We start from the raw sequence: 15921 nt of genomic DNA on the forward strand, positions 1-15921 counted from the left end.
GCACACAACCTCATTTTTCACCGGACTGGAATATCAAGGATACAAAGTGGTCAACATTTCTGGGGATATTTATGTCCCACTGCCCACCCCATCCCTCCTGGGAACTCCACCACGAGTTCCCAAAATGCCCCAAGCGCATCTGGGGTTTACATAAATCCTTACTCCTTTCAGCACAAGAGTCCCAAGAAATCTGTGACTTTAGGCAACTCTGAGGATGTAGCAGGAATCCGGGATACGGCTGTATAATCGGTTGCACGGTAAATTTTTGGAGGTTGCAGCAGGCATCCATTGAATGTCAGGCATCAATGGAAGGAAAGTATCACCGTAAGCGCATAGGAAAAGACACCCCAATTTTTGCAAATGCATGAATGACTATGTTGTTCCAAATATTCCTAGCCATCGAGCTTGGGATTCTTGGAAAATAAACTTTCTTCAAAGAGTTAAAAAGCAACCCATGCCTGAATGTATGGGAAATTAAACAAAACCTCCGATATCGGATACATTCCCAAAAAGTTCACCAGTCACATGGGACATTTGTTTAATCTATCACAGTCAATAGTGAATGTGACCAGCAGGAAGATGGGAGGTCGGGGGGATTATTCTGTTACTTCCATTAGAAACAGGGACACTTCATTCAGTGGCTTTTTTTGCCAATTTGATTTGGGACAGATTCTCCTACATTCAGGCACTGGCTATAGAGTAAATTCATTCCATAGGGCTGTGTTTTAATCATTTGGCGCTCCGCGGCAAGCACTGTTTTCCTGCCGCTTTCATGGTTCAGATTACTAGTGATGGCCGTGAAGAAGAATAAGTCTTACCCAAGACCAACAAGAAAAAATAAAGGAGACTATGGGTTACTTTTGGGTGTTTTAACCCATTCAGCTTTTATGATGTCCATATAGAAGAAGCTAATGCTTCCTTGGGGGTAGTGTGAACCTAAAAGGGGCTCTTGCTCTCCATAGACCCAAAAATGTAAGCGTCCCCCTCCTCTGCACTTTGACCTAGGTTTGGAGCATACTGACCTGCGTGTCAGCAAGCCGACACCATGGTCCCAATGTTGCACTCATGACGTGGATGCTGAATACAAGACTTCTGCAGAGCTTTGAAGAACGTCAAACTACAACAGGGTCAACATTTTTACATTTTCGAGTGCCTTCCAGTAAGAACTTTCATAGACATTCATAAAAAAGAAAAACAACCAACACTTGGCATTTGTAGAATACTATTTTTCTTTAAATTGGTTGTCCACTACTCGGACAACCCATTCTCAATTACTATATTAACCCATGTAAAATAAAAACAACCACTACTCACCTCCGGGGCCAGCGTCTTTCCAGCAACGTGGTGCCAGGGTTCCTGTGACGTTATGTCATGTGAGCCCGGCAGCCAGTCAGTGACCCCTAATAGTCCACTTCACTCTCATGTCCAGAGGAAATCAGAACGGCAACACCTCTCACTTCCTCTGCATGTCAGTTTTGTCCAAAGGAAGTGAGACAGGAGTGGCCCATTAGTGGGCGCTGATTGGCTGCAGGGCTCATGTGACATAATGTCAAGCGAGCCCTGCTGCTGAAGTCACTGGAGGTGAATGCAAGCAGTTTTTATTTTACATAGGGAAATATAGCAGTTGAGAACGGATTGTCCGAGTAGTGGACAACTCCTTTCAGTCCACAGCAGAAATCTGAGGCGGACAATCAAATATTCTCCAGCAGAAATAGTAGTTATCCAACCAGAGCCTTTGCTTCTTTTAGTGGGGCTGATCCACGTTTTTCTCTCTCCCAGGAGGATCCACACAAATAGTTTACATGCTCATTCATGTTAGTGGTGTGCTAATTTCCTTCAGGAGTATGGGAATAAAGTGAAAAGTGCCCCAACTACTTGCATTAGATGAGAAATGTTAGCAGATGTGTTGCAAACCGATGAGTGGAATCCGCTAAACAACATCTGAACGTAGCCTAAGGTAAGCCCATGCCTATTAGATAAAAAGCCAATGAAATTTTTGGTTTTGATCATGCCAAACGATTGTTGAAGAAAATGATCGCTTGTTTTGACCGACCTACAAATGTCCATAATTCAAAGCACCGATTGGGAGCCTTCGATTTTTTTCGGCAGATGATCAGCACTGGCTGCATCATGTCCGTAAAAATCCAATATCTGGTCATGTAGACTTTTTTTTTGGGGGGGGTGACGATTGATGAACAATTGTTCACTCAACTTACTAACAACATTCTTTGGCCCATCTGGGGGATAGGTGGACATTTAGGAGTATTGGCAGCCTTAGATTTGTTCAGTTGTGGCGAAAATACCAATGGGGTCAGAAATGGTCATTTCGGTCTAGAAGACAACGACAACTCCAGGAACTCTCAAGTCCATTATTGCAATCACAAAAAACAAATCACCAAACAGATATGGTAGAAGTAAAAGTAAGAAAGGGCAGTATTTAATAGAAAAAAAACACATAAAAAAGGCTAATCTGCTGATGTAACTGAACCAGGAGAAGCAGGAGCCCAGGGACCGCGGATTTTGTTTCAATCCTCCAGCTAAAGCACCAGAGATATCCTCGAAAAGCGCAACGAAAGCTACACAAAAAAAAAGAAGAAAATACTCACACTTCCCGTAGACTCTGCAGCTCCACAAAGGCGGCCGGATCGATCTCCTTCAGCTTGTTGTGGCTCAGGTTTCTGTTAGAATTACAAAAAAAAAAAGAAAAGGCAATCGAATCAGCACATGGCAGTCACTGAGGTCAGCAGAAAAACCTGCCTGACAATTATTCTGGATCGCATGGAGAAAACGATCTGCTGTTATACAAGAGCACTTAGGAAATGGCAATGCTTTTTTCAGTTTGGGCAAACAAGCCAATTACAGAAGGCACTACGAGGAGACATGAAATGCTCTGGATGCTGCGCTCCCTGGTAATTAAATCAGCAAATTCAACCGGATTAGGCTGTGTTTTGTTTTCATTTATTTTCTTTGGTTTCGGAGAGTCAAACAAATCAATCTTGGAGCGTTTAGTAAGCGACAGGCTCGTTTGTCCATTTTCCAAGCCATTAGTAGAATTATGGCAATTAATGAGATGTTTGTTCCAGTAGAGAAGCTAGGAAAGCATGAATGGGAAAACTGTACAGTGCCTAAAATACCAGTCTGCTAGTAAAGGGGTTGTCCTAGTTGGGGGACACAACTACACATTAGCCGATCATCAAAAACTCCTGGTAAATGGTCATGGCGGTGGATTGTTACACATTTTTCACACAACTTGAAATGGGTTATTACATGACTACCATCCATGGTGGTATCTGCCTGCAGACCTCCAAAGCAGAAATCGCCCTTCTGTTCGTTTATTGATTTTGACATCCTACATGAGGTTCATACAATCTGATAAAATATATAGCTAAGGGTTATTCAAATCTAATGAAACAACCTTAAACTGATTGTCAACCAGCAAACTAATTAATTCTGCAATAAAACATCCTCTTGGCCCCGTTACTTGGTAAATTTGCAAAATCAGACCGTACTATAGCTGAGTAACAAGCCCTATAGGACCTGTAAAGGCACAAATTCAGGACCCTAAACAAATTGGGACTTCTAGCTGTGGGGAAAAAAAATGAGACTGTGCTTTGAGACAAATTGATCCCATTTCCTAATGTTCTAAATATATAATTTTTAAATCACTTATGTCCTCTTAACCACACAAAAAATTACTAAACTGCTGGACACTAGGTATCAACCTTATTTTTTGACATACTGCCCGCTGCCTGTTGTAGAGTGTAATCCACTTCTAGCAGAGGACAAACCGAGACGGAAAGGGAGAGGACAGGACAAGACAAACCGAGACGGAAAGGGAGAGGAGAGGACAAGACAGACCGAGACGGAAAGGGAGAGGAGAGGACAAGACAGACCGAGACGGAAAGGGAGAGGAGAGGACAAGACAGACCGAGACGGAAAGGGAGAGGAGAGGACAAGACAGACCGAGACGGAAAGGGAGAGGAGAGGACAAGACAGACCGAGACGGAAAGGGAGAGGAGAGGACAAGACAGACCGAGACGGAAAGGGAGAGGAGAGGACAAGACAGACCGAGACGGAAAGGGAGAGGAGAGGACAAGACAGACCGAGACGGAAAGGGAGAGGAGAGGACAAGACAGACCGAGACGGAAAGGGAGAGGAGAGGACAAGACAGACCGAGACGGAAAGGAAGAGGAGAGGACAAGACAGACCGAGACGGAAAGGGAGAGGAGAGGACAAGACAGACCGAGACGGAAAGGGAGAGGAGAGGACAAGACAGACCGAGACGGAAAGGGAGAGGAGAGGACAGGACAGACCGAGACGGAAAGGGAGAGGAGAGGACAGGACAGACCGAGACGGAAAGGGAGAGGACAAGACAGACCGAGACGGAAAGGGAGAGGACAAGACAGACCGAGACGGAAAGGGAGAGGACAAGACAGACCGAGACGGAAAGGGAGAGGACAAGACAGACCGAGACGGAAAGGGAGAGGACAAGACAGACCGAGACGGAAAGGGAGAGGACAAGACAGACCGAGACGGAAAGGGAGAGGACAAGACAGACCGAGACGGAAAGGGAGAGGACAAGACAGACCGAGACGGAAAGGGAGAGTCTCTCTCTCTACAGAAAGTATGGAGAGTGGAAAGGGAGATTCTTTTACCCTCTACAGAAAGTATGGGGAGGGACCTTGTCTCTACAGAAAGTATGGGGGCAAAGCCTTCTTGCCACAGGAAGTGTAGGGAGACACAGCTTTATTTCTCTGCTGCTTTCCTGTCTGTCAGATTACATACATGGGGAGGCAGGGCTTTCAGCTAAGACGCTGAGAAGTAAGGAAAAGTAAGTCCCTACACTTATAGTGCTGACAGAATGCTGATAACCGCCCACTGAAAAAGAGTGAAAATTAAGCTATAGAGCATGAGAATTCTGTTAATTCCTAAAAGAATTAGGATTGCATGTGCAACAAATGCACGGGGGAGGAGTGCTGCAAGACCATACTTTTCAGCAGGTTGCGTTTAAAAGTAAAGGTACACTTAATTTTGGAGAATGGGAAATATATCAGAGAAAGCATCGATGAGATCACAGGATTAAATATATAAGTGCTGACAGCCACTTTCCAAAAAGTATGCGACCCTTTCAGGTAATGCAATGTAGTAAGTGTGCGGGCTCCTGGCACAATACATGTTCTATTCAATAAGCTCCTTACATGTTTGACGCCATTATTGTATTATGATCCATGGACGCCGAAACCTGTTTTGTAACGATCTTATAGTGGAGGCTGAGCACTGTGCACACTATAACTATTCCTTTGTTACACGAAGCCCCCTGATAAAAGAGTCTTAGCGGCCATTCAGCCTAAATTGCAAAACATCTACTTGAATGAAAGCCGTATGAGACATAGACTGACAGTGCATTCAGAGCCTATGCCTCATTTGATAACATGTAGGACAAAAATGTAATTTGCTCGGAGGAGATTGCATTACTGGTTAACCACATAATGAGGTTAGGTTGAACGTGTCACTACTGATTTGAATCGTAGTGAGGAAGTCTTAATGGACAAATAAAATATCCGTATGACATATTAAATCACATATAATGCAGCCTGACAAATGCTGGTGCACGGAGATAATGGCGTACTACGTGAACTCCGCCGTTAAAGGGACACTAACTGCTCAGAAAAAAATACCTTAAGCCATAAAGAATGGTGGAATATTTCATAATGTTTAGAATGATACTGCTGCCTTGTTGGACCAGATTTCATTTTTAGAAGGAATCTCCGCAGTGACCTCTGACAATTCATAGATCACACAGTGCTTCGTCCTGTTAGTACTCTCAGCGATCAGCTGCAACATGCACAGAAACTTGGTAGTAAGGGTTCAAATTTCCCTGCAGCGCCGCCACAGGCAAAAGTCAGCATTACACGAGGTCCATTCAAATTGAAAGATTGTCAGTGTATTACAAAAAAGAGCAAGGGGCGAGCTAGGGGCGAGCAAAAAGAGCGAGCGAGGGGCGAGCAAAAAGAGCGAGCGAGGGGCGAGCGGAAAGGAAAGAGCGAGCGCGAACGAAAGAGCGAGAGCGAACGAAAGAGCGAGCGCGAGCGAAAGAGCGAGCGCGAGCGAAAGAGCGAGCGCGAGCGAAAGAGCGAGCGCGAACGAAAGAGCGAGCGCGAACGAAAGAGCGAGCGCGAACGAAAGAGCGAGAGCGAACGAAAGAGCGAGAGCGAACGAAAGAGCGAGAAAAAGCAAGCGAAAGTGAGCAAAGCAAGCGATTTTGCTCTCTTGACTTGACCGTATTAGGGCAAGTAGCCAGTGTATAATTCACACAAGATATTCGATGTTTCATCGGATAGCACTTGCTCCAATTTTATACTTTGGTGCAGTGCAGATTAGCAATTATTTTCTCATGTCGATTAAGCATGAGAAAAAAATTGCTGCATGCTGCGATTGGCAGCGTATATCGGACGGTGTGCACCTATACAAGTCTATGGGTTTGTGCAAAACATCGGACTGCACTTGGATGTCATCTGAGTGCAGTCCGATATACGCTGACTCACAGAATGGAGAAGATGGAGCGCTTCTGACGATTTACTGCACCGATGGTCCGAACGGTGCTGTCTCTGATGCAGCAATATGGGGAAGCTTTGAGTCTGTAGCATCGGAAAAAAAAATTGGGGTGACACTGAAGCCGGAGAGATTCAGTGATTCAGCTAGCTTCAGAACTTATATGCTCTACGGCAGAGAGCATGTAATCACTACGCTCCTTGCCTAGGCAAGGCACCATTGCTGATAAGACTGCAGAAGTGGCCGGTAGCCTAGGAAACAAAGTTAAAAATCCCTCCAACCTTGAGAACTGAGAACATTTTTAATAAACTGCAGAGTTGATGAGACATCACTTTAAAAAGAAAATAGAATGCTCATCCTATATAAAAAGAAGGGACCTCCCTCCATCCAGGTCAAAAGAAGAGGATGTATACTATCTATGGGCCACACCAGACTTTTGGGATTCGTTCCAAGCTATTTTATACCATGTTAAGAAGCCAAGGTCCTCTGTAGGCTCAGAATATCAAGGCAAGTGCTTTTACAAATCTGCGAGATCTCGGGGCATTACCACCAGCATTATTAATTGAATGAATGAATGAATATCTGTCTTCACTGAATAGAGATTATACCCGGACATTGAGAATTAAAGCTCAATCAAGAAGGAGAAAGAAGCAGATTTCTCTGACAAGATATTAAAAGGTTTCTTATTTTCATGTATATTCAGTCATGAAATAAAAATTAAAACGACGGTTACTCTCTAAAGAAGCACTGCAGACAAAACTGATAATGGAGTGTTAGATATGTGGGGGAGGAGCATGACCAGTCCAATGTGGTCATGCCCCGCCCACTCAGGTTAGTGTCTTCATTCATAAATCTGATCCTTCAGAAATGGGGTCTACACTGGCACTTAAAGCCTTTCCATTTCTTGTGTGTTCCCATTAAGCCAAAACTAATATTTAGCTGTACTGTCCATAACACATTTCTCCCTAAAAGGCACTTTTATTTTTTACATACACAAAAATAACTAAAATTGTTGAAATGTGAAAATGAATTAACAAGAATGGATTTCATTGCCATCCGTGGTTTTTGTCAAAAAACACAAAATTCATTATAAAAGAGGATAACTAAACCAAAAACACATGGGTGTGAAAATGGTGATAAATGTCACTGTCACTCTGCGGGAAACCCACCGGGAAAGAATAAAAATTATCTGACAGAAGGTCCAGGCTTCCTTAAAATAACAGCACATGGTAATGAATGCCAAAAGTTTTCTTGTAGGCTGGAGGCGGGACTGCAGAGGCTACAGATCAGGTCAGATACCAAATTCCCCACCATAAACATTAGACAGGCGTCTTCCCTAACCATAAACATTAGACAGGCGTCTTCCCTAACCATAAACATTAGACAGGCGTCTTCCCTAACCATAAACATTAGACAGGCGTCTTCCCTAACCATAAACATTAGACAGGCGTCTTCCCTAACCATAAACATTAGACAGGCGTCTTCCCTAACCATAAACATTAGACAGGCGTCTTCCCTAACCATAAACATTAGACAGGCGTCTTCCCTAACCATAAACATTAGACAGGCGTCTTCCCTAACCATAAACATTAGACAGGCATCTTCCCTAACCATAAACATTAGACAGGCGTCTTCCTTAACCATAAACATTAGACAGCCGTCTTCCTTAACCATAAACATTAGATAGCCGTCTTCCCTAACCATAAACATTAAATAGCCGTCTTCCCTAACCATAAACATTAGACAGCCGTCTTCCCTAACCATAAACATTAGATAGCCGTCTTCCTTAACCATAAACATCAGATAGCAGTCTTCCCTAACCCTTCTCTGCCATATGCACCATTCCTGGAAAGACCATAGGGAACCCAACGTGCCGGATCATTCTCTCCCTCAATATCTTCTAACAAGGGGGAGTCAGGAAGCCCCCCATACACATTAGACTGATGGAAAATCATACAGCTATTGGCAGGTTTAGTCAACTATAGTCTAATGTGTATGGGGGCAAACAAAGCCAAATTTTCTATCACGGTGAAGTTTAGGCTACCAAAAATGAACTACAAAATAAGTTAGAAACTGCAGTCATAATTAGTGTAGTAAATAAAACTCAGCTAACTGCTCCGTTATTTCATTTTTCAGATGCCAATTGAATGGAGTTTCCTTTTAAAGGAGTATTCTGGGGCACAAACTAATAGGTCTGTGAAGGTGCAACTGCTAAAACCTCACTGATCGCCAGATTTGATCCCGCTAGATTCAAAGTCTATGGGACAGCAGCAGTTTCAGGGGCTTGTCCGTTGTGTTGTGGAAGCCTCGCCAAATTTCAGTGCAGATCTCACCATTTACTATGAAATTTGTTTAAAAAAAAAAAAAAAAAGCATGTAGCATTTGGACACCGGACTTAAGATGCCAGGGAAGAAACGCTCTGTCTAACATTAACAAGGGACATCCTTACGACTAGCGCAGTGCTATGGATTTAAAAAAAAAAAAAAAAGTTTAAAGAGTTCTTATGTATTAAAAAAGAAAAGGAAAATCCTACCTTCCATCTTTTATGATCTACATCATTTCTTAGAATTTATACTTTAAAGAGCCACCTTCAAAACATTTGCATCGCGTGCCGCCGTTACAGAAGTCGACTCCATCTTAAAAGCATCTGTCTGGGTGCCTGCGTCGCCAGAGGTCTTAGAAATTAAGCAAACATTTAAGACTTCCATGTGGCCTGTAATAACTGAGGCTCAAAACACTGGTGATTTATCAGGTATGATTTCACCGCAGTGAAGTGTGTTCTCTGTGGTCGACCATAATCGGCGGTGCTAATCTTTCAGCCGCGGTCGCCATCACTTATAATCATATACAGAAAAGAACTCTGTGCGGTGAAATGGTTGGTATTGAGGTTTTCGTTTCCTAAAGGGGTTCTCCTGCATTTTGTATAAAGTTAAAAAGTGCTGAGAAAGTGGTAGGACTCCAACTTACCAATATGAATCAGTTCCTGACCTAGTTTTAAGAGCCCAAGTGATGAAAAAAAACAAAACATTAAAAGGATTTTCCTACAGCAACCTTCAATTTTCCAATACTAAATTTCCCATCTTTAAAATGCATATTAACGCTCCTAACGCGTTTCTGCTCCCTGCAAAATCCAGCCTTCTTAGTGCCGACTTCAGTAGGCACAAGATCCATTACTTCTACATTCCTACTACTTTCTAAGGTCACCCCACTCCTCCCAGCTTCATCTTATGACCCCAAGTCACGATAGTACCACAGTCTGGTTCTTGTGATGCGCATGCACCAGAAACCAGGACATTCGTACTGCGCATGCACAGAGCAAACAGCTTCTCAAGCAGTTGTCACATATGACATTCTGCCTATGGAGAAAGCCGGAAAAGCTAGCATACGGGAACAAATCCTGACAGTATGTATATCAGGGATACTTTTCTTTCCACAAGCAAAAATGAAACACATGGACACAGATCGCTCTGATAGGCAAAGAAGATCTCCCTTCATAGGTTGTGTCTAGAGATGACATGATGGCTTTGCAAGACCCCAGCCCATGGTTCAGGTCAGTGCTCTCTAGCAGTGGACCAAGCTGCAAATTCCCTTCCTCTCCGGGATCCCAGGCTCAACTTATGGTTAGCCAAACTGGCAAGACATCACCTTATGCACCGCACAACACAGAGATGACCTCATGCCAGGCCAGCGAATAAAATGCAGAGGAACCCGCAAGCTCAGGAAATTCGCACAGCTCCTGTTCAAAGGACACTGACCTGGACCAGGGGTGCATGAAGCAATCAATTTTTGCAAAGTATATTTGATTGTCAAGATCAATGAGAACAGTGAATAAGCAAAGGAGTGAAGAAAGAAGAGTTGACGTAGGTTAGGAGTCTTAAACTTTACTCTCAGACCCTTTATAGGGATCCTATATTTCTCCTAAAATATGGCTTTACTAGATGGTGGCCCGATTCGAACGCATCGGGTATTCTAGAATAGGTATGCGGCCGACGGAGCGCAATTAGCAGAGCGGCGTTTAAATTTGGCGCCCAAATCGCTGATTGGTCGCGTTAGGCAACCGCGACCAATCAGCAAAGCGGTGTTTAAATTTGGCGGCAATATCGGTGATTGGTCGCGGGCGGCGGCCGCGACCAATCTGCGAACCGTGTTAGTGAGGACTGGAGAGCGTGTTTAAATTTGGCACCAAAATCGCTGATTAGTCGCGACCAATCAGTAGAGCGGTGTTTAAATTTGGTGCCAATACTGCTGATTGGTCGCGGCCGATTTTGGCGCAAAATTTAAACCCCGCTATGTATCGCTCTGCTGATCGGTCGCCGACCGCGACCAATCAGCAGATCGATACAGAGCGGGGTTTAAATTTGGCACCAAAATCGCTGATTGGTAGCGGCAGCTATTTAAATGTGGCGCCCAAATTGGTGATTGGTCGCGGGCAGCGGCCACGACCAATCAACAGAGCGGTGTTTAACTTTAGCGCCAAGATCACCGATTGGTCGCGTGCGGAGAGCGCGACCAATCAGCGAATCGTATTGGTGAGGAGCGGGGAGCGGAATCGTATTAGTGAAGACCGGGGAGCGCCGCTGCCTGTGCGGCTACTTCCGCTGCGAGAACCCGGGACATGAGCGACTGCTCGCAGCATAAGTATCCCGACCCGCAGCGCCGCTCCCCGGTCTTCCCTTCACACCCTAGCCGCTGATGTCCCCACAGTAGCCCCATGGTGCTACTAAGGTCCGGACATTTGTGTTAAAAAAAAAAATATCGCTGATTGGTCGCTGGCGCTGCCCGCGACCAATCACCGATCTTGGCTCCACATTTAATCACCGCTGTGCTGATTGGTCGCCGACGCTGGGCGCGACCAATCACCGATTTTGGCGCCACATTTAAATAGCATCCGCGACCAATCAGTACAGCGGTGTTTAAATGTGGAGCCAAGATCGGTGATTGGTCGCGTCCGATATTTAAATTTGGCGCCCAAATCGGTGATTGGTCGCGGGCAGCGCCTGCGACCAATCAGCGATTTTTTAACACAAATGTCCGGACCTTAGTAACACCATGGGGCTACTGTGGGGACATCAGCGGCTAGGGTGTGAAGGGAGGACCGGGGAGCGGCGCTGCGGGTTGGGATACTTCTGCTGCGAGCAGTCGCTCATGTCACGGGTTCTCGCAGCGGAAGTATCCCCACAGGCAGCGGCGCTCCCCGCTCCTCACCAATACGATTCGTTGATTGGTCGCGCTCTCCGCACGCGACCAATCAGTGATCTTGGAGCTAAAGTTAAACACCGCTCTGCTGATTGGTCGCGGCCGCTGCCCGCGACCAATCACCGATTTGGGCGCAACATTTCAATAACGGCCGCGACCAATCAGTACAGCGGTGTTTAAATTTGGCGCCCAAATCGGTGATTGGTCACTGGCGGTGCCCGCGACCAATCAGCGATTTTTAACACAAATGTCCGGATCTTTGTAACACCATGCAGATACTGTGGTGACATCAGCGGCTAGGGTGTCGAGGGAGGACCGGGGAGCGGCGCTGCGGGTCGGGATACTTCTGCTGCGAGCAGTCGCTCATGTCCCGGGTTCTCGCAGCGGAAGTAGCCGCACAGGCAGCGCCGCTGACATCCATGCGGCAAGGGTGTGAAGGGAGGACCGGGGAGCGGCGCTGACATTCAATTGGTCGCGGCCGCTATTTAAATGTGCCGCACAAATCGTTGATTGGTCGCGGTCTTGGCCCGCGACCAATCACTGATCTTGCGGCTAAAGTTAACCACTACTGTGCTGATTGGTCGCGGCCTATATTTAAATTTGGCGCCCAAATCGGTGATTGGTCGCAGGCAGCGTCCGCGACCAATCAGCACAGCGGTATTTAACTTTTGCGCTAAGATCAGTGAATCGTCTTGGTGAGGACCGGGGAGCGGCGCTGCCTGCGCGGCTACTTCCGCTGCCAGAACCCGGGACATGAGCGGGCGCTCGCAGCAGAAGTATCCCGACCCACAGCGCCGCTCCCCGGTCCTCCGTTCCGCATGGATGTCAGCGACGCCGGCGGTCCTTCCGCTGCTACCGGCCGGGACATGAGCGCCTCGCGCCGCTCATCTCCCGGCTGCAACGCCGCTGAGCTCTGTCCCGCAGATGAGCCGCTAACGGCCGCCATCTTTTTTCTGAAATCCCGCGGCGCTGATTGGCCGCTGCCGGACCAATGAGCGACGCGGGATTTCCTGGACAGACAGATAGACGGGATAAGACAATTATATATATAGATTTTATAGTTCCCATGCACATTAGACTAAAGTAGGCCAAACCCGACGATATCGGCCGAAAATTCTAATATGTATCGTTGACGATAATTGGCCAGTGTGAATGTCGGTTTCATATTCATGTCATCTATAAGCAGATAAAATAAGACTTTCCCAGTAGATGCTATGAGCGCAGCAAAAGCCTTCGGAGGATCAGACTCATCAGCAAGTGAATGACTTCCAAATCTTCCTATGTGTCCTCTGTCACATTCATAACTAGAAGAAATCTCTCCAAAAATATCCTGTTTTTAAAGCCACATCAGTCCTTTCATCTGCTCTGCAGCCACATGTTTAGGACTTATCAGCTCCCGTTTTAGACTTTAGGATCTATTAAGGAGTACAGTAAACAAGGCCGAGTTTCGAGTGACCTTGATCAGCTATCCGAAACGCGCTAGTGGAGAATTACATTGTAATCTGTTGTGTAGACACTTAATCAGCTACTGATCTTGGGTGAGAGAGTAAACTCATTAACACATCTTGCTTAGACTAACTTTACTAAGACTAAAGCCTCCCACCCATACTTAGTTGGCCATCGGTCAAACGATAGTTCGGGCGATCACTTGGCCGGAAGATATCTTGGACGGCTCTCCCATACACAGGAGCACTAGATCTGCTGACCACTCCTGTGTTCTCAAGGAGACCACTCTGCTGGCAGCTTATGTCAGGGACAACAAAATTATCGGCTGTCCAAAATCAGACATGTCAGCTCCTTACCATTCCTGATAATCATCGGTCAGTGGACACCATACAAATAAGACTGTCGGCCAAACCCAATTGATATTAGCAGTTTCTGCCGACGTTACTCTAATGTGTATGGGGGTGGGGGGGGGGGGGGACTGAACAGAAAAATCTTGGCCTTGCTGACAATAGCAACTAATCAGAACCCAGTTTTAACTTTTAAATTGGCCTTGCAGCCCATAGCAACTGGAGCTCAATATTTATTTTGTTTTAAACTGGCTTATTCTGCTCATAGTAATGATGAAATCCCAATTTTAAATTTGCTAACCTGGCCTTGTAGCCTATGGCAACCAGAGTAGTTTGAATTTTAAAGCTGGCTTTGTTGCCTCTAGCAACCAGAGTGCAATTTTAATTTTTAAATTGGTTTCCCATAGCAACCAATCAGGGTCCAGTTTTCAATTAAAATGGTCCTTGTTCCCCAAAAACAACCAATCAGAACCCAGTTCGGATTTTGAATTCTGAACCTGGCGCTGTTGGCCTTAACAAATGAGAACCCAGTTTTAATTTTTAAGCTCGACTTGTTGCCCCAAGACAACCGGAGCTCAGTTTTCAATACACATGCAAAGCAGCAACCGATCAGGATCCAGGTTACCAGGGCTGTGGAGTCGGTAAACCAAACCTCCGACTCCTCAATTTCCATGACACCGACTGACTCCGACTCCCTCATACATGGCTCATGTTTAAGTGATAAAGTTACTGTAGCACAGATTCATCTCAGCTAAAAGCCTAGACCCTTAGATCAGGAATAGGACAGACAACAGACTGTCAGGATTTGCTCCCGTATGCCAGCTCTGCTGGATCGTCATATGTGACCACCGCGTGAGAAGAAGTTTCCTTTGCACATGCGCAATAAGAACAGGGATGTGGAGTCGCTAAGCCAAACCTCCGACTCCTCAATTTAAATTACTCCGACTCCCTCATACATGGCTCATGTTTAAGTGATAAATTTACTGTGGTAAAATGGTAACATCAGGCTTTTAATCATTATGACGACACAATAATCAAGCCATTTAGATAGCTCATAAATATATTTTATGTTCTAAGAGGAAAAACAAACTAAAACATCAAGTATACAGAGACAACATATACTGGACTATTGATTTATACACAGTTTTATTGAAAGTTTAGATATGCTTTAAGAAGTAATTACCTTAATCCTGTTCACTCCAGCAGTTCTGAGATGAGTGCAGGCATCCCTTCCCTGTGTTTTTTCCCCCCCTTTATCTGTAGAGGAGGAGCTTCACTACTTATCAAGTACATAAACTGAAGCAAAGATTCATATTAGCTAAAAGTCTAGACATTTCATAACTTTCCCAAATTCTTAGGAAAAAAATATTCCCCACAAACTGCATTGAACTTCTGTACCCAATTTATTATATATTTTAGGAGTTGGAGTCGGTCTATTTTATACACCAAAATGGACACCGACTCCACAACCCTGCAGATTACCATTAAAACTGGCCTTGTTGTCAAGAGCAACCAATCGTAGCTTAATTTATATATTCCCAAAAATTCTAACCCCCAATTCCACTCCTTTTTTCAGGCTATGCTCTTTTGAGTCTTCCACGCCACCTCCATACAGGAAGCCAACAGGAATTGCTGATTTGGTGGAAAGTTTGGGCAGATTTACCAGACACCTGAGACTTGTCTCCTGCAGGAGGTCTCCTTTTTTTTTGTCCCCCACAGTTGACAAATATGTTGAAGACCATGTAATTTGTAATATCGGAAGAGTTCTGCCTAAATCACAAGCTCAGCTTTGCTACCTGTGTAGGACAGGCTGATAGAAGCAGTTTACCGCACAACAGCCTGACTGATCCTCTTGCACTAACTTGCTAGGGTCTTTTCGAACAACAGCAATCTACCGGTGAAAAGATCTTTTATTTTCATGGGTGGATAACATGAGAGACCTGCCAAGATCTAGGCTTGTCAATATTTATCTAGGGCTGTGCAACCGCGATTGCATAAACCGGGCTCATTCCAGCGCCCCCTCCATGAATCATTCGCCACTGCACCTCCGCACAATAGAGATTATCGACAGGGCTCGGCGTTTTCCTTCCTCGTCTTTCATCTTTCCGCACTCTCTGACCTACACCTATGGCAGCTTTGCGCGTATCTCCTATTAGGTAAACACGTGGCGGAATAAATCAATAGAGGTGAGCGCTGCGGTGAGTGTGTGATTTATTACGCTCACCATTGTTTGCCCAACACCATTTTCTGCAGATGACAGCTACACAATCCGGTTTTAACGTCTACAAAACTCAAGGGCTAAGTGAACCGAATCCTTCCAAAGTTTCTTTACTCGACAGAGGGAGAGAGAGATTTTGCCAGGAGTTTCTGCATGCAAGGG

General features: G+C 45.2%; 1 protein-coding gene across 3 annotated transcripts in view; it reads right to left on the reverse strand.

The window, feature by feature from the left end:
* Window positions 1-15921, reverse strand: part of LRIG1 (leucine rich repeats and immunoglobulin like domains 1) — a 79382-nt gene that overhangs the window by 44243 nt on the left and 19218 nt on the right. For 2 of the 3 annotated variants that reach the window (XM_073644703.1, XM_073644702.1), the window contains exon 2: window positions 2607-2678. The exons of the other annotated variant lie outside the window; for it this stretch is intronic. In XM_073644703.1, coding sequence (XP_073500804.1) covers window positions 2607-2678 — 72 coding nt within the window. The remainder of the gene's footprint in view (window positions 1-2606; window positions 2679-15921) is intronic. 3 annotated transcript variants of the gene reach the window in all.

The sequence above is a fragment of the Phyllobates terribilis genome, unplaced genomic scaffold, assembly GCF_046119375.1.
Source record: "Phyllobates terribilis strain yellow unplaced genomic scaffold, ASM4611937v1 Scaffold_8__6_contigs__length_399053987, whole genome shotgun sequence".
Lineage (NCBI taxonomy): Eukaryota > Metazoa > Chordata > Amphibia > Anura > Dendrobatidae > Phyllobates > Phyllobates terribilis.